Source organism: Salvelinus namaycush, unplaced genomic scaffold (assembly GCF_016432855.1).
Source record: "Salvelinus namaycush isolate Seneca unplaced genomic scaffold, SaNama_1.0 Scaffold58, whole genome shotgun sequence".
In the NCBI taxonomy this organism is placed as follows: Eukaryota; Metazoa; Chordata; class Actinopteri; order Salmoniformes; family Salmonidae; genus Salvelinus; species Salvelinus namaycush.
Genome location: NW_024061286.1, coordinates 379,907 through 406,683, shown reverse-complemented (window position 1 = coordinate 406,683; position 26,777 = coordinate 379,907). Strand labels below are relative to the sequence as shown.

General features: G+C 42.3%; 1 protein-coding gene across 2 annotated transcripts in view; it reads left to right on the top strand.

Moving 5' to 3' along the window:
• LOC120041918 (ATP-binding cassette sub-family F member 3-like) overlaps positions 1 to 25,624 on the top strand; it is a 40,016-nt gene extending 14,392 nt beyond the window's left edge. For both annotated transcript variants that reach the window (XM_038986800.1, XM_038986799.1), the window contains exons 2-21: positions 12,096 to 12,243; positions 12,397 to 12,473; positions 12,726 to 12,781; positions 12,926 to 13,023; positions 14,211 to 14,333; positions 14,831 to 15,097; positions 15,244 to 15,324; positions 15,807 to 15,866; positions 15,955 to 16,011; positions 16,259 to 16,281; positions 16,395 to 16,450; positions 17,099 to 17,299; positions 17,575 to 17,651; positions 17,891 to 17,935; positions 18,036 to 18,168; positions 18,537 to 18,625; positions 18,735 to 18,826; positions 19,462 to 19,594; positions 23,061 to 23,148; positions 23,341 to 25,624. In XM_038986800.1, coding sequence (XP_038842728.1) covers positions 12,224 to 12,243; positions 12,397 to 12,473; positions 12,726 to 12,781; positions 12,926 to 13,023; positions 14,211 to 14,333; positions 14,831 to 15,097; positions 15,244 to 15,324; positions 15,807 to 15,866; positions 15,955 to 16,011; positions 16,259 to 16,281; positions 16,395 to 16,450; positions 17,099 to 17,299; positions 17,575 to 17,651; positions 17,891 to 17,935; positions 18,036 to 18,168; positions 18,537 to 18,625; positions 18,735 to 18,826; positions 19,462 to 19,594; positions 23,061 to 23,148; positions 23,341 to 23,499 — 1,935 coding nt within the window. In that variant the 5' untranslated portion in view covers positions 12,096 to 12,223 and the 3' untranslated portion in view covers positions 23,500 to 25,624. The remainder of the gene's footprint in view (positions 1 to 12,095; positions 12,244 to 12,396; positions 12,474 to 12,725; positions 12,782 to 12,925; positions 13,024 to 14,210; positions 14,334 to 14,830; positions 15,098 to 15,243; positions 15,325 to 15,806; positions 15,867 to 15,954; positions 16,012 to 16,258; positions 16,282 to 16,394; positions 16,451 to 17,098; positions 17,300 to 17,574; positions 17,652 to 17,890; positions 17,936 to 18,035; positions 18,169 to 18,536; positions 18,626 to 18,734; positions 18,827 to 19,461; positions 19,595 to 23,060; positions 23,149 to 23,340) is intronic.
• The last annotated feature ends 1,153 nt before the right edge of the window (positions 25,625 to 26,777 follow it).

Below are 26,777 nucleotides of genomic sequence, written 5' to 3'. Positions count from 1 at the left end.
TATTTCAATTGACTTATTTCCTGATGTTAACGTTAACTCAGTAAAATCGTTGAAATTGTTACATGTTGCGTTTTCTATTTTTGTTAAGTATATTATAGCTTATGGCTCTTATTATACCTGTGTTATGAAATTGATAATTATAGCTCACTTCCTGTAAATACATAGGCCTACATGTAACATGCACATGAATGGGTACTTTGCGTCACAGAAATTGTAACTTTGACTTACATCTCTCTTCACCCACCATCACCAACAATCTCTGCAGTCCTCATCCATGCCGTTGACCTTCTGATTTTGTCTGTTTTCTTAAGTCATTCTCAGCAAATTAACAAGGTAGAATTAGAACATTCCCACGCACCATTATTTTCCTTTTGGATTATTTTAAATTAGCTTACAAATTGTCAGTGCCTTATTTGTACAATACCTACAATACAAGGGATGGATTTGAATGTCAGAAGTATCATGTAGAAAATCTGGCTTATGCTTAGCCTCAAACATAATCTACTGGTTTCATTTTAAATTGAACATATAGCTAGCTCAACAATATGAAAATGGTATGAGTTTAGCTATTCTCTGCTTCAGATGTATAATGACCGTGTACATGCCCATTAGGCCAGTAATGCCATCATAGGCCTATGGCTCAATTGGTGACGCATCCCATTATGATAAGCTACCAAATGGGTTCACATGGCTGATATCCTAAAACAGTGACAATCAAATAAAACAGATTGGAGAGCTCACAATTTACCAAAAAAGCACATTTTCCTTTGAAACCAGAAAACGGACAAATTAGAGACGCATCACCTTCACCCCTTTTTTAAATTTGTGTTATTACGTTGTATTACTAATTAGCCCTACACTAATTAGCACTACAGTTATTTACCATTCTCGGAGTGGAAACATTGTTTGTAGAGTTCACAACCTGCTACACTTGTGAGAAACAAGTTTTGGTTTATTTCGTAACCACAATTTATGACTCGACAGTTTTTCATTGTCTTTTGTTTGTCGTGCTCCATGTGAGCAATGATCATGGGTCTGGTTTCTCTGTCTTGTTCATGTTGAAGGAGAGAGCACATGCCTGAGCACACCTAGAAGTAGCCTACCTGGCTTGCTGAGCATAAATGTAGTCCCGTTCCCATTTGGGGATGTTTGATTCCTGATTGTCTTAACTCACCACGTCCACCGCTAAATAAGCTGAGCATCTCAGTTTTTTTTCTTCACCTCACATAGTAAGTTAATAAAGTTTGTTTTTTCTAACAGCCATTTCGAATGATAGCTTAATATTACCTCAAAGTAGGCCTATTAGAACAATTGTTCCAACAATCACCCCCTCGATAATCACCAAGCCTCGGTGTAAAATAGCAAAATATCATCAGATGATCAATGTTCCCTCATTTTTTGCGTCACTGAGCAAATTTGAGGCCGTGCACTTTCCGGCGCACGTTTGCAGTGAACACTGAGGCTGTGGCCTTACAGTAGTCAATGGGCTATTGTGGCTATTTGAGCATAATGTAGGTTTACCAACAAAACCAATGGAGCAAATCCAGGTCGCAGTTGTAAATGAGAACTTGTTCTCAACTGGCCTACCTGGTTAAATAAAGGTGATTTTTAAAATATTTTTTTTAATAAAAATGTCCAATAACATTTTCACATGGAAATAGCTTTTGATTTCTATGATTTAGCCTACAGTAGCCTCAATGAGGTGTTCAGTGAAGGTCTACAGTAGCCTCAATGTGGTGTTCAATGCAGGCCTACATTGCATGAGATCAACAACAACAAAAAAGCATTGGGCTTGACATAAATTCATGTTTTTTTTACTTGGTCTGTGACACCGTGGGCCAAATAGGTGAGTGTAAATTGTATTGTGTTGTATTATGCAAGAAACCACTTTACAAAATAAAATGTATTATTATTATTACCATACAGAGAATTAGACAATGTAGGCTACCCCTCTGACTATTGGCTTATTTGCATATTCAAGCCTGTCTCAAAATACAACACTGCCCCTTTTAATTAAGACATAAGCTTTTCAAAGACAGCTTAAAATGTGTCCTGCACGTTTTGTGCTCTTGTAGGAAGCAGTAACTCCCAATTGAAGAATGGCGCCATAGGAGATGGCTGCCGTTTTACGTGCTCCTAACCAATTGTGCTATCTCGTGTGTTTTTTTGCGTTGTTTGTAACTTATTTTGTACGTAATGTTTCTGCCACCGTCTCTTATGACCGAAAAGAGCTTCCGGATATCAGAAGAGCGATTACTCACCTCGAACTGGACAAAGATTTTTTTTCTTTGAGTCGGACGCGAAGGATCTACTGCTTTGTCAAAACACGGCCCAAATCCCTGTCATTCGCATGAAGAAAAGTCGACAATACTGGGGACGCAGGTCTGGGTGCCTTGTGAGAATTTGTCAGCGGGTGGGTAACCCGCCTCTACTATCTGTCCTATTGGCCAACGTGCAATCATTGGAGAATAAACTGGATGAGCTCCGTTCAAGAATATCCTACCAACGGGACATTAAAAATTGCAATGTCTTATGTTTTACCAAGTCGTGGCTGAACAACGACATGGATAATATACAATTGGTTGGGTTTTCCGTGCATCGGCAAGACCGAACAGCTGCCTCCGTTAAGAGAGGGGGTGACAGTCTGTGTGTTTCTCAACAGTGGGTCGCATATTCGAATGTTAAGGAACTCACGAGGTTTTGCTCGCCTGAGGTAGAGTATCTCATGATAAGCTGTAGACCACTCTATTTACCAAGAGTGTTTTAATCTATATTTTCTTGTAGCTGTCTATTTACCGCCACAAACCGATACTGGCACTAAGACCGCACTCAACGAGCTGTATAAAGCCATAAGCAAACAAGACAATGCTTATCCAGAGGCTGGGCTCCTAGTAGCCAGGGACTTTAATGCAGGCAAACTTAAATCCGTCTTACCAAATTTCTACTAGTATGTCACGTGCAATGAGAGGGAAAAAAACTCTAGACCACCTTTACTCCACATGCAGAGACACGTACAAAGCTCTCCATCGCCCTCGATTTGTCAAATCTGACCATAATTCTATCCTCCTGATTCATGCTTACAAGCAAACACTAAAGCAGGAAGTACCAGTGACTCACTCAATTACTAAAGTGGTCAGATGACGCAGATGCTAAGCTACAGGACTGTTTTGCTAGCACAGACTGGAATATGTTCCGGGACTCATCCGATGGCATTGAGGTGTCCACATCAGTCACAGGCTTTATCAATAAGTGCATAGATGACGTTGTCCCCACAGTGACCGTACTAACATAACCCAACCAGAAGTCATGGATTACAGGCAACATCGGCTAGAGCTGCGGCTTTCAAAGAGCGAACTCTAACCAGGACGCTTGTAAGAAATCCCGTTATGCCCTCCAGACTAACCATTTAACAGGCAAAGAGTAAATACAGGACTAAGATTGAATCCTACAACGCCGGCTAGGGTTGCAAAGGGTCGGAAATTTCCGTATTTTTTCCCATGAGGTTCAGCCCCGGAATTTTGCTTAAATTCATCAAAGTTAGCTTATAGCAGTGAACCTTTTTTGTGGGATACACATAAGGCAATTCTAGGTCTTGTGGCATATTTTGGTTAAACTATCCCCAATTCAATGGAATTGCAACCCTCTGCATGCACAGTGCGTTCTTCCATCATATGTGCAGTGCACTGTTCCATCACATGTACAGCTGATTTTCAAGATCTTGCACACTAATGAGATGCTATTGAGCCCACACTACTACACTGTCTGAGCCAAGGACTACATGCTTTCTGGTAAGTTTTGATTACAATACTGGGTGGGGTGAATATATTTTGTGACATACATGCTTTTTTGTTAACTAGTAAATAGTAGCAACAGCAAATTGTTTAAATCATTTCTAACTTGTTATCAATTTCTGCTTGTTAGTTTTTGCTACCATGTGGGTTTTTAGCTTGCTTGAGCCTGCTAACTGAGAAGTGTTAATTCATCTGTTTCCATACATGTTTCATTTTAAAACATTTATCTTACAAAGGAGTTGTTTAATCTAACTGCTTAACTATTTATCTGTACATGGAATTGTTTTTGTTTTTTTACAAATTTTTTCCCTGATCTTTACAGGAAAATACCACGGGCACTATCTGATGTGTGGAGACATTTCACTGCAGCTAATGTAAAAGGAACAGCTGTGTACATTTGCAAATACTGTGCCAAATCATATGTGAAGAATGCAACAAAGATGCAGAATCATCTGGCCAAGTGTATAAAGTTCCCTCAGTGCTCACAACAAGCAACCTCTGACAAAAGTCTCTACTTCTCTTCGAGGTGAAAATTATGAATCAGACACATTATCGATAGCAACAGCTCATGGTCCTTCTGGAATCGCAAGTTGTTGTTTTTTACTCAATGGAGGAACGTAGTCAGAGAAATGCTGATAAATGTCTTGCTCTAGCTGTGTATTCAACTGGTTCACCTCTGATGCTCACTGGCAATGTGTATTGAAAGAGATTTCTGAATGTTCTTTGCCCAGCATACACCCCTCCAGCCAGACATGCTTTACTCATTTGCTGGATACAGAGTTCAACAGAGTTCAAGTGAAGGTCAAGCAAATCATAGAGAAAGCAGACTGTATTGCAATCATCTCTAATGGGTGGTCGAATGTTCGTGGGCAAGGAATAATTAACTACATCATCTCCACCCCTCAACCAGTATTCAACAAGGGCACAGACACGCCGGTCTCTACATTGCAGATGAGCTAAAGGCAGTCATCAATAACCTTGGACCATAGAAGGTATTTGCACTGGTGACAGACAATGCTGCGAACATGGAGGCTGCTTGGTCTAAAGTGGAGGAGTCCTACCCTCATGTCACACCCATTGGCTGTGCTGCTCATGCATTGAATCTGCTCCTCAAGGACATCATGGCACTGAAAACAATGGATACACTCTACAAGAGAGCCAAGAAAATGGTTAGTTATGTGAAGGGTCATCAAGTTATAGCAGCGATCTACCTCACAAAGCAAAGTGAGGAGAATAAGAGCACCACATTGAAGCTGCCCAGCAACACTCTTTGAGGTGGTGGTGTCATCATGTTTGACAGTCTCCTGGAGGGGAAGGAGTCTCTCCAAGAAATGGCCATATCACAGTCTGCCGATATGGACAGCCCCATCAAGAGGATCCTCCTGGATTATATATTTTGGGAGAGAGTGGTAAGCAGCCTAAAATTCCTGAAACCTATAGCAGTAGAACATTGCACGGATTGAGAGAGACAATGCCATCCTGTCTATCAGTCTCTGCTTGCAGATATAAGCTAAGAAATCCGTATGCTGGCAAGAGCATCCTGTCTGGTGCGGAGATAAACAAGCCCTATGGTGTCATCACTACCGTGTCTCGCCACCTTGGCCTGAATGAGAGCTTCCAAGCAAGGGCTTTGGGATGGAGATACAATATGGCAGTCGTGCCAATATATCTCATCAGCCACCTGGTGGAAGGGACTTTGTGGATCTGAGGCTCTTTTCCTTGTTGCCTACATCCTCCAAATCCCACCAATATTTATTGTACCTTTTATTTAACTACGCAAGTCAGTTAAGAACAAATTCTTATTTTCAATGACGGCCTAGGAACAGTGGGTTAACTGCCTTGTTCAGGGGCAGAACGACAGATTTTTACCTTGTCTTGCAACCTTTCGGTTACTAGTCCAACACTCTAACCACTAGGCTACCTGCCGCCCCAACATCAGCCGCCTCCGAGCGCAACTGGTCCTTGTTTGGGAACACACACACACCAAAGCATGCAACCAATACAAGGGTTGAAAAATAGGTGGCCATCCTGGCAAATTTGAGGCTTTTTGAGCCTGACAATGAGCCATCCTCAACAAGGTTGGAAAGTGACAGTGAAGATGAGGCCTCAGTCTGATGTTAAAGAGGTGGATACTGAGGAGGTCAAGGGAGAAGACATGGAAGCCTGAAAAGAAGACAACCAAAGCTTTAGTTTCTAGACTATCATTCTACTGATGTATGTTGAAAACGTTTTTGGGTCATAGTCATTTACAACATTAACAATGTCTACACTGTATTTCTGATCATTTTCATGTTATTTTAATGGACAAAAAAATTTGCTTTTCTTTCATAAACAAGGACATTTCTAAGTGACCCTAAACTTTTGAACGGTAGTGTATATGTGTGTGTGACACGTCAGTAAAATTCTTGAATTAAGTGTTTTCATCATTCTAGTTAGCAGCCGGTAGCAACGAAGAAGCGCTGCCATGTGTGTGGACCCAAGGACAGGAAGACCCAGTACACATGCATCAAGTGCAAGAAATACATTTGCAACACACAGTAAAACTCAGTCCCTCATGTAGTGTGTAGACTGACCTTTAATTTGTGTTCAATGGGGCTCATTTATCATTTCCATAAAATACTGGATGTAAAAATTTGTCCTTCCAATTTGTTCAGCTCAAAAGCAATAAACATCAATAGTGATAACCTTGTTTCGTTTATATTTCTTCAAGATAAACATGATTTATTCCACCCATGTCTTGTTAATTTTTGAATCAAAAAATAATTATGCTATTATCGATGAATGTGATCTAGCAGAGAAATGGCAAATATTAACCATGTATGCCGTCTATATTGCTTGATATAAGTCAACATCTACAGTTGAAGTCGGAAGTTCGAAACTCGTTTTTCAACCACTCCACAAATTTCTTGTTAACAAACTATAGTTTTGGCAAGTCAGTTAGGACATCTACTTTGTGCGTGACACATGTAATTTTTCCAACAATTGTTTACAGACAGATTATTTCACTTATAATTCACTATCACAATTCCAGTGGGTGAGAAGTTTACATACACCAAGTTGACTGTGCCTTTAAACAGCTTGGAAAATTCCAGAAAATTGTCATGGCTTTAGAAGCTTCTGATAGGCTAATTGACATAATTTGAGTCAATTGGAGGTGTACCTGTCGATGTATTTCAAGGCCTACCTTCAAACTCTGTGCCTCTTTGCTTCACATGGGTAAATCAAAAGAAATCAGCCAAGACCTCAAGTCCGCAAGGAAGAAGCCACTGCTCCAAAACTGCCATAGAAAAGCCAGACTACGGTTTGCAACTGCACATGGGGACAAAGATTGTACTTTTTGTAGAAATGTCCTTTGGTCTGATGAAACAAAAATAGAACAGTTTGGCTATAATGACCATTGTTATGTTTGGAGGAAAAAGGGAGATGCTTGCAAGCCGAAGAACATCATCCCAACCGTGAAGCACAGAGGTGGCAGCATCATGTTGTGGGGGTGGTTTGCTGCAGGAGGGACTGGTGCACTTCACAAAATAGATGGCATCATGATGTAGGAAAAGTATGTGGATATATTGAAGCAACATCTCAAGACATCAGTCAGGATGTTAAAGCTTGGTCGCAAATGGGTCTTCCAAATGGACAATGACCCCAAGCATACTTCCAAAGTGGTGGCAAAATGGCTTAAGGACAACAAAGTCAAGGTATTGGAGTGGCCATCACAAAGTCCTGATCTCTGTCCTATAGAAAATTGAAAAAGCGTGTGCGAGCAAGGAGGCCTACAAACCTGACTCAGTTACACCAGCTCTGTCAGGAGGAATGGGCCAAAATTCACCCAACTTGTTGTGGGAAGCGTGAGGAAGGCTACCTGAAACGTTTGATCCAAGTTAAATAATTTCAAGGCAATGCTGACAAATACTAATTGTGCGTATGTAAACTTCTGACCCACTGGGAATGTGATGAAAGAAATACAAGCTGAAATAAATCATTCTTTCTAGTATTATTCTGACATTTCACATTCTTAAAATAAAGTGGTGATCCTAACTGACCTAAGACAGGGAATTTGTACTAGGATTAAATGTCAGAAATTGTGAAAAACTGAGTTTAAATGTATTTGGCTAAGGTGTATGTGAACTTCCGACTTCAACTGTAAGTATTAATTATTTTTGCGTAACTTGTTATGGCTGTATTGTTTAACAAACCCAATTATGTTGTGGGTCCATCAGACACACAAACATTGGGTGAATAATAAAAACATGAACATTACACAAGGGTTATGTATTTTTTCAAAATGTTTACTGCCTCCAGCTCAAATTGTTAAGTGGTGGGTGACATGCTGATAGCCTGCCTTTTTTAGGGTTTTTTTCTCCCCCCCCAAAAATTGTATATGTCGTCTTTTCTTTCGTTTTCTTTTTTCTTTTATTTATTTTTTACAAAAGCCGTCAATTATTGGCCAACGGTAACCCTGATGTGCAGTCTCTTGGGACATTCACTGGGCCCTCTTCATCTGCAGTCAGGCTTTCGCAGCTTTATATATGAGGACAGACAACGGTTTTCCTGTCTACGGACTAGAACTGGAGAATCTTTTCATAATGTCTTCCCACAACCAGCCCTATCTAACTAGTACTGATGGCTGGAGCAGCAAATCCTTTCAACCTCTTCCATTGCTGTTATCTACAAATGCATTTGGAGCATGAGTTTTTAATTAATAGGCTTACATCAAGCTAATGTCAATATGAATTTAGCTAGCTGACTTAAAAAAAAAAAAGTTTAGTATGTAGAGTTGGCTAGCTAGCAGCTTATTAGCCTGCACAGAGTGGCCTGCTGTAGCTAGCTAATAATACATACATTTTGAAAATCTATTTATTTACTTACTTGAATAGGTTCATGCCTACGACGCGGCCAATCTTGTCAAGAGGAGGTGCCTGTTCTGGTCAAAACGTACCATTGGGGTAAGGGCAGGGCTGCTCTACCACATTTGGGGCCCCCCACCCCTGAAAAATAAAACGCTGGAGGGGGTGTTATTTTTAATTAACTTTTTGTATTTCAACACATTTTGCCTGGTGCAGAAAGAGACATTTGCTGATTTATAATGGTATTCTACACATTTTGTCATGAGGGTAAGAGAAAATGTAGCAGTTTATTTTTAAAAACGTTTTACCCCTTTTTCGTGATATCCAATTGTGACTCGTTTCAGGAAACTAGCCGTATGTTGCGCGTTACTACTTTACAGGAGAGGCATTTGAACGTAAACTTTTTGTTGTTGTTGATCAAAAGGTGGTTTTTGGCAGAAATTTTTGGCAGAAATGCCTTCTGGAACATGTGAACTTTCATGTGCCTTAATAACAAACTTGTATGCCATCTGTAAATATGAATACAGCTGTTAAATTACTAGCCTAGTTGGTTTAGCCAAGGAGAAAGACGTCAATGTTCCCGCTAGCCATGATTGGCTGAGTTAATGAGTGTGACGGACATGCCGAGAGATGACTTCGGATTGGTCTGCCATGTAGCACGCGTCTGTCTATAATATGAGCGGTCAGTATGTGTAGGTAAGCCTTTCTAATCTGTCTTTTTGAAATATATCATGTTGTAGAACTGTAAGTGTTTCTCTCCACTTTCTGGAGGACCGAGTTTTGGAAATCATTGGAATTAGAGTATTCGGAGAAAATTCTGGCGTTTGATTGCAAATATGCAGACGGAGTCGGAAAGAGAACAGAAGGCTGTTGTATAAAACACCTCTCCGGATTACATCTTAAAACTAAGGGCGACCATGACATCCGTGACAGAGAGGGAGAAGCGTCCATCCATGTATACGGGTAAAAGAGTAGCTAGCTACATTTTCAGATATTACACCTTTCTAATTTTGTCAGTCATTTTCATTTCAAGTTGAGGTGTACTGCTAGCTAGCTAACGTTACATGTTTGATCTGTGTAGTAATATTATTCGTATCTCAGAGCCATTTGCATTGCCAGTTATATAGACTAATGTTAGCTAGCTAACATTGAACCTGGTTGGTTAGCTACCTGCAGATTCATACAGGGTAGTAACGTTATGAGCTGGGATTATGGTTCATTGTTTAGCTAGCTACATGTCTATAAACAAAAGACTACACAATGCAAGTAACTATTTCAATAAAATGTCTATGATGTCATTGTGACAATTGTCGATAGACGTAGCTGGAAAATTTGTTCTGGCTATCTACTCCGATTTCAGAACACTCGTCTGAGTGTGCCAGAGCGCAGAATAACTGATGAATTTACGAACGCTCAACACCCGTTGAATATGGCCGGTGTCAGTAAACGTTGGAAGAAAGCATAATTACATTTTTGCCAGCAGCACAGTTTCAGTCACCAACGCTCTGGATAACATAACAGCCTAACTAGCTCTGCTAGGGTGAGTAAAATGGTCAGTGAGCTATCATTAGTGTCTGGAAGTAGCTAGCAAAAGTTAGCCAGTTAGCTTGGGTGCTTGACTGCTGTTGTTAGGTCAGAACGCTCGGATCAACCCTACTCCTCGGCCAGAGCGTACAGTGTGCGCGCTGAACGCTCCGAGAGCAAAACACTGAATTTACAAACGGACAATCTGACCGCTATGAGTTTACGAATGCCCAAAGAACATTCTGGCACTCCAGATTAAATTTACGAACACACCTGTAGTTTAAGCCAGCCTTTAGTCTTTAAATCTTTGGTTGTTTAGTACATAGACTCACATGTGAATCCTTAAAGAGATGGGTGGGGCTAAAGCTTAGGAGGGTGTGAAAGATGCTGAATGGGTGTAGACAAAGAGCTCTCCAGTAGGTACCAAAACATTCAAGGGCCATTTTCTCAAAAGTGAGGTTACAGGTTTATCAAATTTCCAAGCAGAATTACTTCCCCATTGTTTCTCAGCTGTAGTGTATGATATACCATTTTCTAGCTCTGAGTCTCTACTTTTATCCAATGTAAAAATAAAAATAAACACTTTCAAATTTTGCTACATAAGACGGAGAAAGAGAGAGAGAGAATCCAACCGCACCAATGTGTCGGAGGAAACACAGTACAGCTGGTGACCGAAATCATCGTCCTTAGTGCTCACTACCGAGTTCCTTAACACTCACTACCGAGTTCCAAACTGCCGAGCAGCCGCACACAAGCCTAAGATCACCATGCGCAATGCCAAGCGTCGGCTTGAGTGGCGTAAAGCTCTGGAGCAGTGGAAACGCGTTCTCTGGCGTGATGAATCATGCTTCAACATGTGGCAGACCAACGGATGAATCTTGGTTTGGCGAATGCCAGGACAACGCTACCTGCCCGAATGCATAGTGCCAACTGTAAAGTTTGGTGGAGGAGGAATAATGGTCTGGGGCTGTTCATGGTTCTGGCTAGACCCTTTAGTTCCACCTCATTGAACACCTTTGGGATGAATTGGAACGCCTAATCGCTCAACATCAGTGCCCGACCTCACAAATGCTCTTGTGTCTGAATGGAAGCAAGTCCTCGCAGCAATGTTTCCAACATCTAGTGGAAAGCCTTCCCAGAAAAGTAAAGGCTGTTGAAGCAGCAAAGGGAACGACTAACTCTGTATTAATGCCCATGATTTTGGAATGAGATGTTTGATTAGCAGGTGTCCACATACTTTTGGTCATGTAGTGCATCTGTTTTTTTGCATTGGATGCATCTCAATCCACCGCATCTGCCTATGTCGCACTTCTGCATCTGCGGTGAAATATGACAGCGCTAGAGAGGTGTCTGTCAGTCCATGAGATGTCCCGAAATTAGGTCTAATCACAAAATACGAGACTCACGAACACAAGCGTCTTGGGACTCGTCTGAAGTCGGTACAGCCAATCTGGGAACTTCTGTCTGAAACGTCCGAACAGTTTGGGCTACACACTAATATGACCCACCTCTAGGACTCCAACAGGCCTCACAAGACTCGTCTGGAGGTCCCCTGGAACCAGTTGAAAACATGTTATGGAAGTACTGTATATAAGGAGACTGTTCAGTGACAACTACTTGTTAAAATAAATAAATAAACAATGTTTTCTGATCTTCTATCTCTCAGATATAGGACAGACACTTAAAAACAAGCTTTCTTTAGATTTGGGGGGGGGGGCTATCTGTTGTTCCATGTAGTGAATCTGTTATTAAATGCGTTTGTATGGGCTAATAGCACTAAGTCCCAAAATACATTTTTCATCAAATAATGTTTGTATATATTATTTCCCCCCCTACCCAAAAACATGGATTTAATATCAGTCTGAATTTTCTATGGTTTCTGTAGAACCAACTTGAAATGGACATTTCTAAGATATATTTCTATCCTGTGTGATAGGTGTGTTGGACTGTGGAGGGTCGGAGTTTGAGGATGGAGAGGAGGTGTATGATGCGATTGGTGGGCTGCTGCAGGGGTCATCGGCTGACTGTAAAAACGAGGATGACATCCGGGACATCTGTCAGCAGATGTTCAACACTCTTAAACTGTGAGTGCAACAAACACACAAAACCTTAACACCCACCTCTTCCACAACCAGCGTCCAACACGAAGATTAACTAACTGCCAAACACCAAAGGCTTATAATTTATGTAATTCGCTTGCTGATTCATCAAAAATTTACTCATGTCTTTTCCATCAGGAGTAACGGCCATGCCGCTTCAAAGCAAGTGCTGCTCGACACTCCGGTGCAGTTGTCTCAGATATCTGCAGAGTGTGGTAAGTCTGCAGGGGATTTAGGTCTTGCACTTTGTTGTCACAGCTTTACGGTCCAGTATACAGATGTGTATATGTAGCGATGTATACATTTGATATTCATTCTGGTAGCCTGTCATTTTCGATCTACTGTTTTTAGACTTTCTTCCTATTTTCTCTACCCTTCCTACCCCCTCTCCCATGTCTTTTTAATATCCTCCCTGACTTATTGTTGCGTCTCATTCCACTCCTTCTGTCTTTCCCCTCTCGTCTCAGTATCTGCCACTAACGATGTCCAAGGGATCTGGATGATGAAGAGGGGCCAGAATACAGTAAAGTATTTTTTGTTGTTGTTGCATCGTATCTTCTTGTGTATTATGTTCCTTTGTCGAAGCTACAGTCCTGACTTGGGCCTGTGTTTTTCTCCTGTCGACTTCATCCACTTTGTCTTCTTCCACACACACACACCGCCTCAGACTGTGGACGCGAGGAAGCTGGAGAAGGCCGAAGCCAAGCTGAAGCAAAAACAAGGGAGGAGGAATGAACGGGATTCGCAAAAAACAACTAGTCCACTGTGAGTTTCAAATGCTTTTCATCTACACCCGAAGACTATGCAAACAGTTTATCATTGGCAGTGGTGGAAAAAGTACCCAATTGTCATACTTGAGTAAAAGTAAAGATACGTTAATTGAAAATGAATCAAGTAAAATTGAAAATCACACCGTAAAATACTACTTGAACTCTGTGAAGCATTTATTTGGGCTGCAATTTGTGAGGCTGATAATTCTAATGAACTTATCCTCTGCAGCAGAGGTAACTCTGGGTCTTCCTTTCCTGTGGTGGTCCTCATGAGAGCCAGTTTCATCATAGCGCTTGATGGTTTTTGCGACAGTACTTGAAGAAACTTTCAAAGTTCTTGAAATGTTCTGTATTGACTGACCTTCATGTCTTAATGATGGACTGTCATTTCTCTTTGTTTATTTGAGCTGTTCTTGCCATAATAAGGACTTGGTCTTTTACCAAATAGGGCTATCATCTGTATACTACTCCTACCTTGTCACAACACAACTGATTGGCTCAAACGCATTAAGAAGGAAAGAAATTCCACAAATGTACTTTTAAGAAGGCACACCTGTTAATTGAAATACATTCCAGGTGACTACCTCATGAAGCTGGTTGGGAGAATGACAATAGTGTGCAAAGCTGTCAAGGCAAAGGGTGGTTACTTTGAAGAATCTCAAATATAAAATATATTTTGATTTGTTTTAAAAAAAAAATCGTTACTACATGATTCCATATGTGTTATTTCATGGTTTTGATGTCTTCACTATTATTCTACAATGTAGAAAATAGTAAAAATAAAGAAAAACCCTGCAATGAGTAGGTGTCCAAACCTTTACTGGTACTGTATATAAGTACAAAATACCCCCCAAAAACGACTTAAGTAGTACTTAAAAGTATGTTTTCTTAAGTACTTTACACCACTGATCATTGGTTTGGTATTGTGACAGCAAAAATACAGATTTCTATTCACCGATGTATGATGAAGTTCGGTTACAGTGTCAGAGTGATATGACTTGGACTGATGTTTCACATCTGCCTGTCTGTCATTCCTCTGTCTCTCTTCCACTGTCTTTCTTCCTGTACTCATTCTCTCTACTTCTATCTCATTCGTGTCCTTCTGGTTCCCTCTGTCTATTTCCCCCTCTGTGTCTGTCTCACTCTGTCCTTGTCCGCTCTGCCTACCTCTGTTTGTCTCAGGGTACTGGAGGAGGCATCAGCCAGCCAGGCCAGTAGCAAAAAGGACAGTCGCGTTGACTTGTCCGGGAAGAATCGCACCTACGACATCCGCATCGAGAACTTTGACGTGTCGTTTGGCGAGCGGTGAGGGGTTCACTCTTAAGCTGCGTCCCAAATGGCACCACGTCTCTATTAAGTGCAGTACTTCTGACCAGGGCCAATAGGGATCTGGTCCAAAGTACCGCGCTATATAGGGATGAAGTCATACCCACTCATTCTCCTACTATATCCAGCACTGGAGCAGGTGGTTCATTCTAATCAGCATCATTCAATGCTGTGTTAGCTAGACACCGTTTCCACCAGTATTTACCTGCTATTTCAAATGAGTTGATGTGGTTATGATAGTTACTTTCTGCAAAAAATTCAACTGCCTGATATCAAATGGTGCGTAGAAGTGCTTGTTAATGGCAAACTAAATGAGTAAATCATAGGTTATTCCTGTGTAATTACCCTTTTATGGTTATTTCTTATTTAATACCAGACAGCGAGAGAGCGACAAAGAGAGTAGGAGAGAGACCGAGACATTTAAGTCTGAACCAGAAAGCAATATGCAAGCAAATTGTCTCTCTCTGATTTTCCAGGTCCTTGCTGCAGGGAGCGGAGCTGTCTCTGTCAACAGGTCGCCGCTACGGCCTGATTGGCCGCAACGGCCTGGGGAAGACCACGCTACTGAAGATGCTGGCGAGCCGCAGCCTGCGCGTCCCCGCCCACATCACGATCCTGCACGTGGAGCAGGAGGTCGCTGGCGATGACACAGGGGCACTGCAGAGCGTGCTCGAGAGCGACACGGTCCGGGAGGGGCTCCTGACGGAGGAACGCCTGCTGAATGCGCGCATCGCCAACGGAACGTACGTCAGTCTTACTTACTCCTTACTTTAGAAGGAGTCAATACTAGCCGCCTTGGCAGATTTAAATGTTTTTGCAGGATTTTTACACTTTTGGGTTTGGAACTGCAACAGTCACTAAACCTGCAGTTTATTCTATTCCATGTTAGTGCTGAAGGAATGGAGACTGTTCGACTGTCGGAGATCTATGCTAAACTGGAGGAGATTGAAGCAGACAAAGCACCTGCCCGGTAAAGAGCCACACTAAACATGTCTGTACATAATGTCATATCTCTGTGTACCTTACATCAGCAGTGTATTTAGATATATACATAATGTCATATCTGTGTGTACCTTACATTAGCAGTGTATTTAGATATATACATAATGTCATATCTCTGTGTACCTTACATTAGCAGTGTATTTAGATATGTACATAATGTCATATCTGTGTGTACCTTACATTAGCAGTGTATTTAGATATGTACATAATGTCATATCTGTGTGTACCTTACATTAGCAGTGTATTTAGATATGTACATAATGTCATATCTGGGTGTACCTTACATTAGCAGTGTATTTAGATATATACATAATGCCATTGGTGTGTATACTGTACAACAGATGACTATGCACTTTGCAGTATAATTGTAGCAAGAGTCTATGCATGTTCTGGTTTGATGATTGTTTGCCGTTTCTCTCCCCCCCCTCTCTTTTCCTCTCTTTTACACAGAGCTTCAATCATCCTATGTGGTTTAGGTTTTTCTCCCAAAATGCAAACGCTGACAACCAAGTAAGTTGCTGTCTGTGTGTGTGTGTCTGTGTGTGTGCGTGCGTGCGTGTGCACGATTAACTGATCTCTCTCTGTGTTCTCTTCACAGGGAGTTTTCTGGAGGGTGGCGAATGAGATTAGCTCTGGCTAGAGCTCTCTTCGCCAAGTGAGTCTGCTTGTCACTTTTATCCAAAGGACAGTCTTCCCAATTAAAATACAAGGACATAGATTATATTAGAATATGTCTGTACATTTATACATCTCCAATGAGCTATTTCCTGAATCTCAATGTATTATAGACCCATCAATTCAATAGACAGATTATCAAGACATAAATGTGGCTCTGCTAAATATTCTAAAGCTAGCTCCAAGTCTCTAAATAATGTGTATATTTGTATTGTATCTCTTTTTAGGCCTGATCTTTTGTTACTTGATGGTGAGTGATTAAACCACATGACGTATTTTTGTTTGATCAGTTCAATGGTGTCCAGCAGTCAGCGCAAACGCCCTCTGACTGACTGTTGGTCTGTCTGTCTGTTTGTTTCTCAGAGCCCACCAACATGTTGGACGTCCGAGCCATTCTTTGGCTGGAGAATTACCTGCAGGTAGGTTACTCCTGCTTACCGAATCCAATTCAGTCCCTTTAAAAGCATTGGATTGGTGAAAGCACAGGCAAGCGTGGACAATAGGGACTTTCTACCGTATTTCTTACCCCAATCCAGGGCAAGGGGCGTGAATGAGTGTACATTTCAGGGAGAAGGGTAGAAAATAGGAGCATACGTTAACTTGTTTTAATTTCCAGAATGTGCTGGGTAATTCAACTTTTGCCTCTGTGGGTGTCCTTGAGACAAAAGGGGTCCTCTACATTGGCATGGGACACATCTGCTCACGCTCATGAGCCAAGCATACATGGTTAGCCTCAAATGGATTGTGTTGTATCACGAATTAGGAAATTGCGAACAACACTCAAGCCAAAATGCGACTTTAAGGTTGTGTCCCAATAATATTTCCCTTCTCCTGAAGTGTGCACTCATTCACTACTACTACACATCTAAAGACATTGGATTTGTGGAGGCATGGGCTAGCTGGAGTTACCACCATATTTCTTCTACCACTTATTTCCTTTCAAATCACTGAATGGAAGTGAATGAATGCACACTTTGGGTGGAAGGAGAGATAATTGTGACATAACTAAAGCAAGAGCAACAAGTTCAACTTCCACATGGCCTGTTTAACTCCTCCACCCCCCACAGACCTGGCAGACCACCATCCTGGTGGTGTCCCACGACCGGAACTTTCTCAACGCCGTGGTGACTGACATCATCCACCTGCACTCGCAGCGGCTGGAGAGTTACCGCGGTGACTACGAGAACTTTGTCAAGACCAAAGAGGACCGCCTGAAGAACCAGCAGAGGGAGTACGAAGCCCAGTTTCAGTACAGAGAGCACATCCAGGTTTGGAACCCACACACTGACCTACACACACACACTGTCCTGCACACACATATTTTCTCTCACATTGAGCTATGCACATACAAACTAAAAGGCCTAAAAGGTAATAACAATGCACTTTCTAAGCATTTGTCTTTGCCGATTAGTGTGTTTATTTGATATGATCTTGAAATGCCAAACGTATCAACATCCTGCTAAATACTATAATATATCATCTAATAAGTATCTTATTACTATACATTATAATCGTGGATCGATCACCTCCCTCTGTGTGCCAGGTGTTTATCGACCGGTTCAGATACAACGCCAACAGAGCGGCACAGGTGCAGAGTAAACTGAAACTGTTAGAAAAACTGTGAGTAACCATCTATTTCAAAGTAAGATGTTTAACATGCGCCCCACCTTGCTTTCTCTCATGTAGTGCTCCCTGGGAATTACAGCCTGAACTTCATTGTAAAGGATAACTTCCGTCTTGCACATGCACGATGACCTCTGCGCGTTTGTTTGCCTGTGCACAGCGGAATGGTCATTGTAAAGCATATCTATTGTCATCCGTCGTACATTCCCTCGCTGCTCTTCTCTTGTCTCCTGCAGGCCGGAACTCAAACCCCTGGAGAAGGAAACCGAAGTCACCTTAAAGTAAGAGACCGCTCCTCCTGTCCCGAATGAAGTCTGCGTTCAATTCTCATATTAATCTGAGCGCTAACGTGTGTGTGTGCGTGTGTGCGTCCGTCCGCAGGTTCCCTGATAACTTTGAGAAGCTGTCTCCCCCGGTGCTCCAGTTGGATGAGGTGGAGTTCTACTATAACACTGACCAGCGCCTCTTCACACAGCTGTCTGTGTCTGCAGACCTGGAGTCTCGCATCTGCATCGTACGTATTAATCACACTGCTCTCAATCCTGATGACCAGATCTAAATCGCATGCACTGCTAATAGTTAGGGATGCACCGATGTGATCATTCTGGGCCGATGCCAATATTTTCTTTGCAATATCAACTGATTCAGATATTTTTTTCATTTTATGGCCCTTTTAAATGTCCTAGCACAGATAGGACGTGCAACAACGTTTCTATGTTCATAAGGCTAGTAAGAACATATCTTTGTCCCCACATCGGGTCAATATGGTCACCCATCAATATTGTACTTAAACCTGTGAGACACTTCCACAGACAATGCTCTGTGCAACCTTCCAACTGCTAAAGTAGTACCTACAGTCTCTTGTCTCTCTCTGTCTCTCAGGTGGGTGAGAACGGGGCGGGTAAATCCACCATGCTCAAGCTACTGATGGGAGAGTTAACGCCTGTCAATGGCATCAGACACGCCCACCGGTGAGGTTCCATGCTTGACGTCAGCCATGTTCCTCTGCTGCTATAGTGTGTCTCGGTGGGTGTGCGTGCAGGGAAGTAAACGACAGTTTTATTTCCCTTTCTCGCTCAGGAACCTGAAGATCGGTTATTTCAGTCAGCACCACGTGGATCAACTGGACCTCAACGTGTGTTCAATTGAGCTGCTACTCAACAAATTCCCAGGTGACCACCACCACCACCAAAACACACCAATACTGATCATTATCAAAGCATTGGCTGTGTTCATTAGGCACCAAATGCAAAGGAAACTGATTGGAACAGGACTACCTGGACTTTGTCCAATAAGAAATGCCCCGTTTTTTTCCCGTTGCGTGCCCTAATGAACACGACCCTGGTGGTTGTTACGCATCCCTATGGCGGGTTAGATGACAACGTCACGAAAACAATGCGCTCGCTTCAATGGGGCAAAAGGCAGTGTGTTGTGATTCCGGACAGCCAGATTGGCTAGCAACAATGACAGGAAGCTGCCACGTGAGGAATCGTTGGTTGCTCTTTTCAGCTAGTTTTATCTTGTTCTTGATACTATGTCTTGTTTTGAGGTGTGTTTTTTTTTTGTTGGTGTTTTAACTGATGCTGATATGGCTTAAGATTCGCTAGCTAGCTAACCAAGAACTGTACAGATGTATTTGAGAGACAAGTGCTATTTATGTTTTCAATAAACATTGGAGACTAATTATAATTTACATTCTGGCAACAGTCTAAGCCAACCCTGTCTGTTTTGGTCCACGTTGCTTAACAACCAACCCATCGCTAGCCTGCAGTCTTTGTCATCTGTAACCCCTTTTTGTCCCTCCCAGGTCGTAACGAGGAGGAGTACAGACACCAGCTGGGTGGCTATGGGATAACAGGGGAGCTGGCAACTCGGCCGGTGGCCAGTTTGTCAGGAGGGCAGAAGAGCCGGGTTGCCTTCGCTCAGATGACAATGCCTTGGTAATGCCTTTTATTACACTCCGTGGCCGCAAAATTTTACAGGGGATTGTCATATTGTAGTAGTAAACTGGTTTTAGTGAAGTTGGGAAAACGTCCTTATACGAGCAGTGTATAACCTCCAGACCATGACGTTTAATAATGGCATCGTAACCATGTTAGCCCCGCTGGGTTACATTTCTCTATCCTTCAGATGTTAAACCGACTCTGGTCACTCAACAACCCATGGTAGTTGTTGCAAGAGTAGGGATGTTAACCCCAGTCTCCGGGCTAAAATCCCTGATGGCTCCTCTTACCATCACAGCCACCTAATCATCTTCCCCAGCCTCCAATTGGCTTGTTCAACCTCTCCTCTGCCCTGTAACTCATCCCCAGGTCGTTGCTGTAAAAATGAGAATTTGTTTTCAACCAACTTACCTTGTAAATAAGAAATATATTGTACATCTGTCAAACTGCCTTGATAACACTAGGAACAGAACTGGAGAGAGAGGACATGAGAGAACGCTATTCATTTTGAGAAGTGATAACACTAGGAACAGAACTGGAGAGAGAGGACATGAGAGAACGCTATTCATTTTGAGAAGTGATAACACTAGGAACAGAACTGGAGAGAGAGGACATGAGAGAACGCTATTCATTTTGAGAAGTGATAACACTAGGAACAGAACTGGAGAGAGAGGACATGAGAGAACGCTATTCATTTTGAGAAGTGATAACACTAGGAACAGAACTGGAGAGAGAGGACATGAGAGAACGCTATTCATTTTGAGAAGTGATAACACTAGGAACAGAACTGGAGAGAGAGGACATGAGAGAACGCTATTCATTTTGAGAAGTGATAACACTAGGAACAGAACTGGAGAGAGAGGACATGAGAGAATGCTATTCATTTTGAGAAGTGATAACACTAGGAACAGAACTGGAGAGAGAGGACATGAGAGAACGCTATTCATTTTGATAAGTGTCAAGATCCTAATGATGAGATGGTTATAATCAGTCTCGAGATTTGTTATTATTAGGATTGCCGGCATCAAAGCACCCCTAATAAAATGGTCGGAATAGCTCAATGCCCGGTTGGTAACAAAATGTATAGTTTGGCAACATCAAAGTATATCAACATCACTACTCGAACACCAAAAACGGCACCAATTGGCCTATAGGTGGTGCTGTATTAACTATTTAAAGTCTAAGTCTCAGCCCCACTGCCCCGTTTGACGTACAACCACAAAATGAGGCATATCAGTTTTTCTCGTCCCAAGGAACACATTTTCCTCAAGGACTCATGAGGTCCGCCATATTGAATTGTTTGCCATATTGGATTTTTTATCAAATCTTAAAATCTTCACATGAACCAGTAGACTTGACTCAACTCAGAATGTATGCTCATCATATCAGTCTCCAATAAGTTTGAGAAAAGCGGTACGTCAAGATGGAAGAGAAAATGGCCTACTTTGTAAAAAATCTTAACTTCACTTGTCTTCGCTCTATGACCTTATAACTGATTAAGGGTCTTGACGACACTAGTAGGAAGGTGTATTTCAAAACAGGTGTTGAGATACAGTGGGGCAAAAAAGTATTTAGTCAGCCACCAATTGTGCAAGTTCTCCCACTTAAAAAGATGAGAGAAGCCTGTAATTTTCATCATAGGTACACTTCAACTATGACAGACAAAATTAGAAAAAAAAATCCAGAAAATCCCATTGTAGGATTTTTAATGAATTTATTTGCAAATTATGGTGGAAAATAAGTATTTGGTCACCTACAAACAAGCAAGATTTCTGGCTCTCACAGACCTGTAACTTCGTCTTTAAGAGGCTCCTCTGTCCTCCACTTGTTACCTGTATTAATGGCACCTGTTTGAACTTGTTATCAGTATAAAAGACACCTGTCCACAACCTCAAACAGTCACACTCCAAACTCCACTATGGCAAAGACCAAAGAGCTGTCAAAGGACACCAGAAACAAAATTGTAGACCTGCACCAGGCTGGGAAGACTGAATCTGCAATAGGTAAGCAGCTTGGTTTGAAGAAATCAACTGTGGGAGCAATTATTAGGAAATGGAAGACATACAAGACCACTGATAATCTCCCTCGATCTGGGGCTCTACGCAAGATCTCACCCCATGGGGTCAAAATGATCACAAGAACGGTGAGCAAAAATCCCAGAACCACACAGGGGGACCTAGTGAATGACCTGCAGAGAGCTGGGACCAAAGTAACAAAGCCTACCATCAGTAACACACTACGCCGCCAGGGACTCAAATCCTGCAGTGCCAGATGTGTCCCCCTGCTTAAGCCGGTACATGTCCAGGCCCGTCTGAAGTTTGCTAGAGAGCATTTGGATGATCCAGAAGAAGATTGGGAGAATGTCATATGGTCAGATGAAACCAAAATAGAACTTTTTGGTAAAAACTCAACTTGTCGTGTTTGGAGGACAAAGAATGCTGAGTTGCATCCAAAGAACACCATACCTACTGTGAAGCATGGGGGTGGAAACATCATGATTTGGGGCTGTCTTTCTGCAAAGGGACCAGGACAACTGATCCGTGTAAAGGAAAGAATGAATGGGGCCATGTATCGTGAGATTTTGAGTGAAAACCTCCTTCCATCAGCAAGGGCATTGAAGATGAAACGTGGCTAGGTCTTTCAGCATGACAATGATCCCAAACACACCGCACCGGGCAACGAAGGAGTGGCTTCGTAAGAAGCATTTCAAGGTCCTGGAGTGGCCTAGCCAGTCTCCAGATCTCAACCCCATAGAAAATCTTTGGAGGGAGTTGAAAGTCCGTGTTGCCCAGCAACAGCCCCAAAACATCACTGCTCTAGAGGAGATCTGCATGGAGGAATGGGCCAAAATACCAGCAACAGTGTGTGAAAACCTTGTGAAGACTTACAGAAAACGTTTGACCTCAAAGGGTATATGACAAAGTATTGAGATAAACTTTTGTTATTGACCAAATACTTATTTTCCACCATAATTTGCAAATAAATTCATTAAAAATCCTACAATGTGATTTTACAGGCCTCTCTCATCTTTTTAAGTGGGAGAACTTGCACAATTGGTGGCTGACTAAATACTTTTTTGCACCACTGTGTATATATATATATATATATAAAAAATAAATGGAAGCAGCAAGCAATTCGATTGTGAACCTCAAACAGCTAGCATTTATGCTAATGCTAAAACGATTTTACAATTCTTCACATTAAGTCTAGAAATTTGGCAACTACAGTGTTTGTTAGTCCCTACAAATTTGCAAGGGAATAATTGCTACGTCAAACAGCCACTTCATGGCGCTATAAATAATGTACTATTATATTTTGTGAACACTTGCATATAGTACATGTATAATGCTCCAATGCAGCCATCTCTTTCAGCCTGCTCATAAGCCAGCAACAGCCCCCCCGTTTCATTGCTGCTTGTAGCTACAGTTGTCTCTCTTACTCACTTTTTATTTTTCTCTCTCAGCCCCAACTTCTATATCCTTGACGAGCCGACCAATCACCTGGACATGGAAACGATCGAGGCTCTAGCGAAAGCGCTCAACAAATTCAAAGTAAGCTTGTTAAACCAGAAGAGAAAATGTCCTTTATCAGTCAAGTAAATCTGGACAAACTGTCATTCATGGGATCGCTTTTCTTTATAAGCTTACTTTGGCCACCTCTAGCTAATAATCAATGGAAGTGATAGCTCTTGAACACAGTTTTAATGTGCGTTCATACCCTTTTTAACTCTATCCTCTCCTCAGGGTGGAGTGGTCCTTGTCTCTCACGACGAGCGTCTGATCCGGCTCGTGTGCAGAGAGCTGTGGGTCTGTGAGCACGGGAACGTGCGGCGAGTGGATGGGGGCTTCGACGAGTACCGGGATATCTTGCAAGAACAGTTCCGCAAGGAGGGCTACCTGTGAGGGGCAACTCACCCATTACGCCAACTATGACAGTCATGCCAAGTTGCCAATTGACTTCAATAACCTAAAGCCCCCCCACTCTTCACTCCCTGACTGCCAATCATCATCCTCAGGGGGAGAACTGAGTTTAACTGGCTACTCTCCCGGCATCCTCTCTGCTCCCCCACACTACCGTTTTTGTTTTGTTTGTGATTTAGTTCGGCCCGGCAGTTCAAAGTGGCATACTCTTGTCTTATTGTCCTGAAGCAGACAAGTTTTAGGGTACATGCAGGGTACAAAATCTGTCCACATGGAATGTCGATTGTGTGTGTACTCTGAAACTGCTCCGGCCTTGCCACTCCCAACCTTCCTGATCATAATAGTTTGAGCTGATTTGGTTCACTTAACATCAAGGAGGATATTCCATCCTGTGAAGGTGGGGGTGTTGTACCCTCTAACTGTTAACCCCATGTGGGCAGCCATCTTGGAATAACGTTACATCCTTTTAGATCATTAATATCAGTGAAGGGATGAATATGTACATGTATTTTTTTCTCTCCATTTCTTCATCCATGTTGAATATGTGTGTGATTGAGTGCGAGAGAGGATACATTTCAAGTGATATGGGATGATGTTTCTCCTGAACATGTGTGCTCGTGATGGAGAGGGATCATCTCTTAATCCGTGGAACCTCGGGCTGAGCTGAAATGGCACCCTGTTCCCTACATAGTGCAGTATTTTGGGAACTAGCCAAAAGTGCACCATAGCGTCATTTCAGACACCCCTGGTCGTGTTCATTGGGCACCAAACAAAAGAAAACAGTCTGAAACTGAGGGACTACGTGGACTTGTTCATTAAGAAACGCTCCTTTTCTGTTCCAAATGTTTTCTGTGGCGTTCCCTAATGAACACGATCCTGGAAACATCCATATGTGTTAGCATGGGAACCCACCAGCACAACAACTTGTACAACAGCAGCAGCTGGCGCCAGGTCTCTTGGGAAGAAGCAGCAGTATCTCCAAGTAAAGAGGGGTATTGTTATAAATATATATATATATATATATATACACACACACATCTTAAAGACTATCAGAATAAAATAGGAAATTCCTTCCGCTTCAACGTTATATCGCTAACTTATAAATAGCTGTTTAAAGAACTATTCAATCATAATACCATGCTAATAAAAAAAGCTTTAATCATCCATTCGCCAGGTCTGCTCTCTGCTATTGTGCAACTAACACCATGCAACGTGACTTTATTATTTTGACAAAGTGGACCCCGTTTCATAACAATCTAGAGAAGATCTATGGATAGAGTCCATATCCAAGCGACAGAAAACACTCAAATAATATAAATGTTTTGTGAAAATTGTAAATGGATGCTTAATCAGTCACAGGTTGAGTTCATAAAGGAGTGGACTGTGCGTGTGTATATGGTGCCATACAGACTTGTCGATTACTTCAGAGCTCTCTGCAGATTGGCGTACCTATAGAAAGTAGAGCTAGTCATCTCTCTACAGATTGGCGTACCTATAGAAAGTAGAGCTAGTCAGCTCTCTACAGATTGGCGTACCTTTAGAAAGTAGAGCTAGTCATCTCTCTACAGATTGGCGTACCTATAGAAAGTAGAGCTAGTCAGCTCTCTACAGATTGGCGTACCTTTAGAAAGTAGAGCTAGTCAGCTCTCTACAGATTGGCGTACCTTTAGAAAGTAGAGCTAATCAGCTCTCTACAGATTGGCGTACCTATAGAAAGTAGAGCTAGTCATCTCTCTACAGATTGGCGTACCTATAGAAAGTAGAGCTAGTCAGCTCTACAGATTGGCGTACCTATAGAAAGTAGAGCTAGTCAGCTCTACAGATTGGCGTACCTATAGAAAGTAGAACTAGTCAGCTCTACAGATTGGCGTACCTATAGAAAGTAGAGCTAGTCAGCTCTACAGATTGGCGTACCTATAGAAAGTAGAGCTAGTCAGCTCTACAGATTGGCGTACCTATAGAAAGTAGAGCTAGTCAGCGTACCTATAGAAAGTAGAGCTAGTCAGCTCTACAGATTGGCGTACCTATAGAAAGTAGAGCTAGTCAGCGTACCTATAGAAAGTAGAGCTAGTCAGCTCTACAGATTGGCGTACCTATAGAAAGTAGAGCTAGTCATTTGACACTGGGGGGGGGGGGGGGGGGGGGTTTGTTTATCTGGCCCGGGTTACCCCACTGGGAGGAGTTTGAATTGGGTGAAAAGGGACTGCCCCCCGGGCGTGAGCCAGGTACCCCGATATGGCCAAGTCAACTCAAAACAAAAGTGACGTAATTAAGCAGATGGAGTGATGCGTAGGATTATGTGATTGTTTTGTTAACGCTTTATCTGCCTTCAAAATGAAAACTAGTTTATTTTCTTGCAAAGAGATGTATGTTTCTGGACGATGCACCATGCTATCTTGTTGACAACATGACCGAGCTGTGCAGATTACTGTTAGATCTGAGAAGGGTGCTCCTCCCTCCCAGCTTTCGCCCGGTTCAACCCGGGCCAGCGTAATAAAACTCCCTCAATGTAAAGAACAGTAGCACTGGTGCTGAACTGTTTCTGCATTCAACTGCACTGTTGCCTATTAAAATGAGACAAAAGTGATCTAAATCCGAAATGGAAGGTAAACAACACTGATGCACAGCTTTGAGTGAACATGAGACTATTTCAATGCAACAGTCAGTGAAAATAAATGGGTGGGATAGGATGTCTGAGAGCATTGCATTGCATTACAATATAAATATAGTCATTCTGCATACAGTACATTCTGCTGTCCACAATACTGTCAACACACATTGCCAGGGATGTACTTTACCCTCAATTACGATGCAAACACCTGCATGAATAAAAGCAAACTCATTCCCTGGCACAGCTTCTTACAATGAAACAATTCTTGTACATTTTCAAATCCATTTTCTTTTCATGACCTGTCATATGATCTCCTCCAGATCACTTTGCCTATCCCAGTCAGGTGGTTGTTCCATTGGCAGCCCTGCTATGTCCTCAAACACTGGGGCGTAGGTGTGGAAACACACACACATGTTCAGGAGCTGCTCCCAGTGTTGAGGGGAATCACCAGAGTCAGCCGTCCTAGTCCTGTACTGGGCCTGAGAGGGGGGCACAGGGTCTCTAAATGGGGAAGGGACAGGCGGGCTCTCCGCTGGTTCTCTGTGGATGCGGGTGGTGATCAGTGTCCGCTCCCGTAACAAGCCCTGGGCGCTTAGTAGAGAGAAGTCCCTGTCAAAGTCGACCTCTGAGCAGGTAAAGGAGCTGTGGG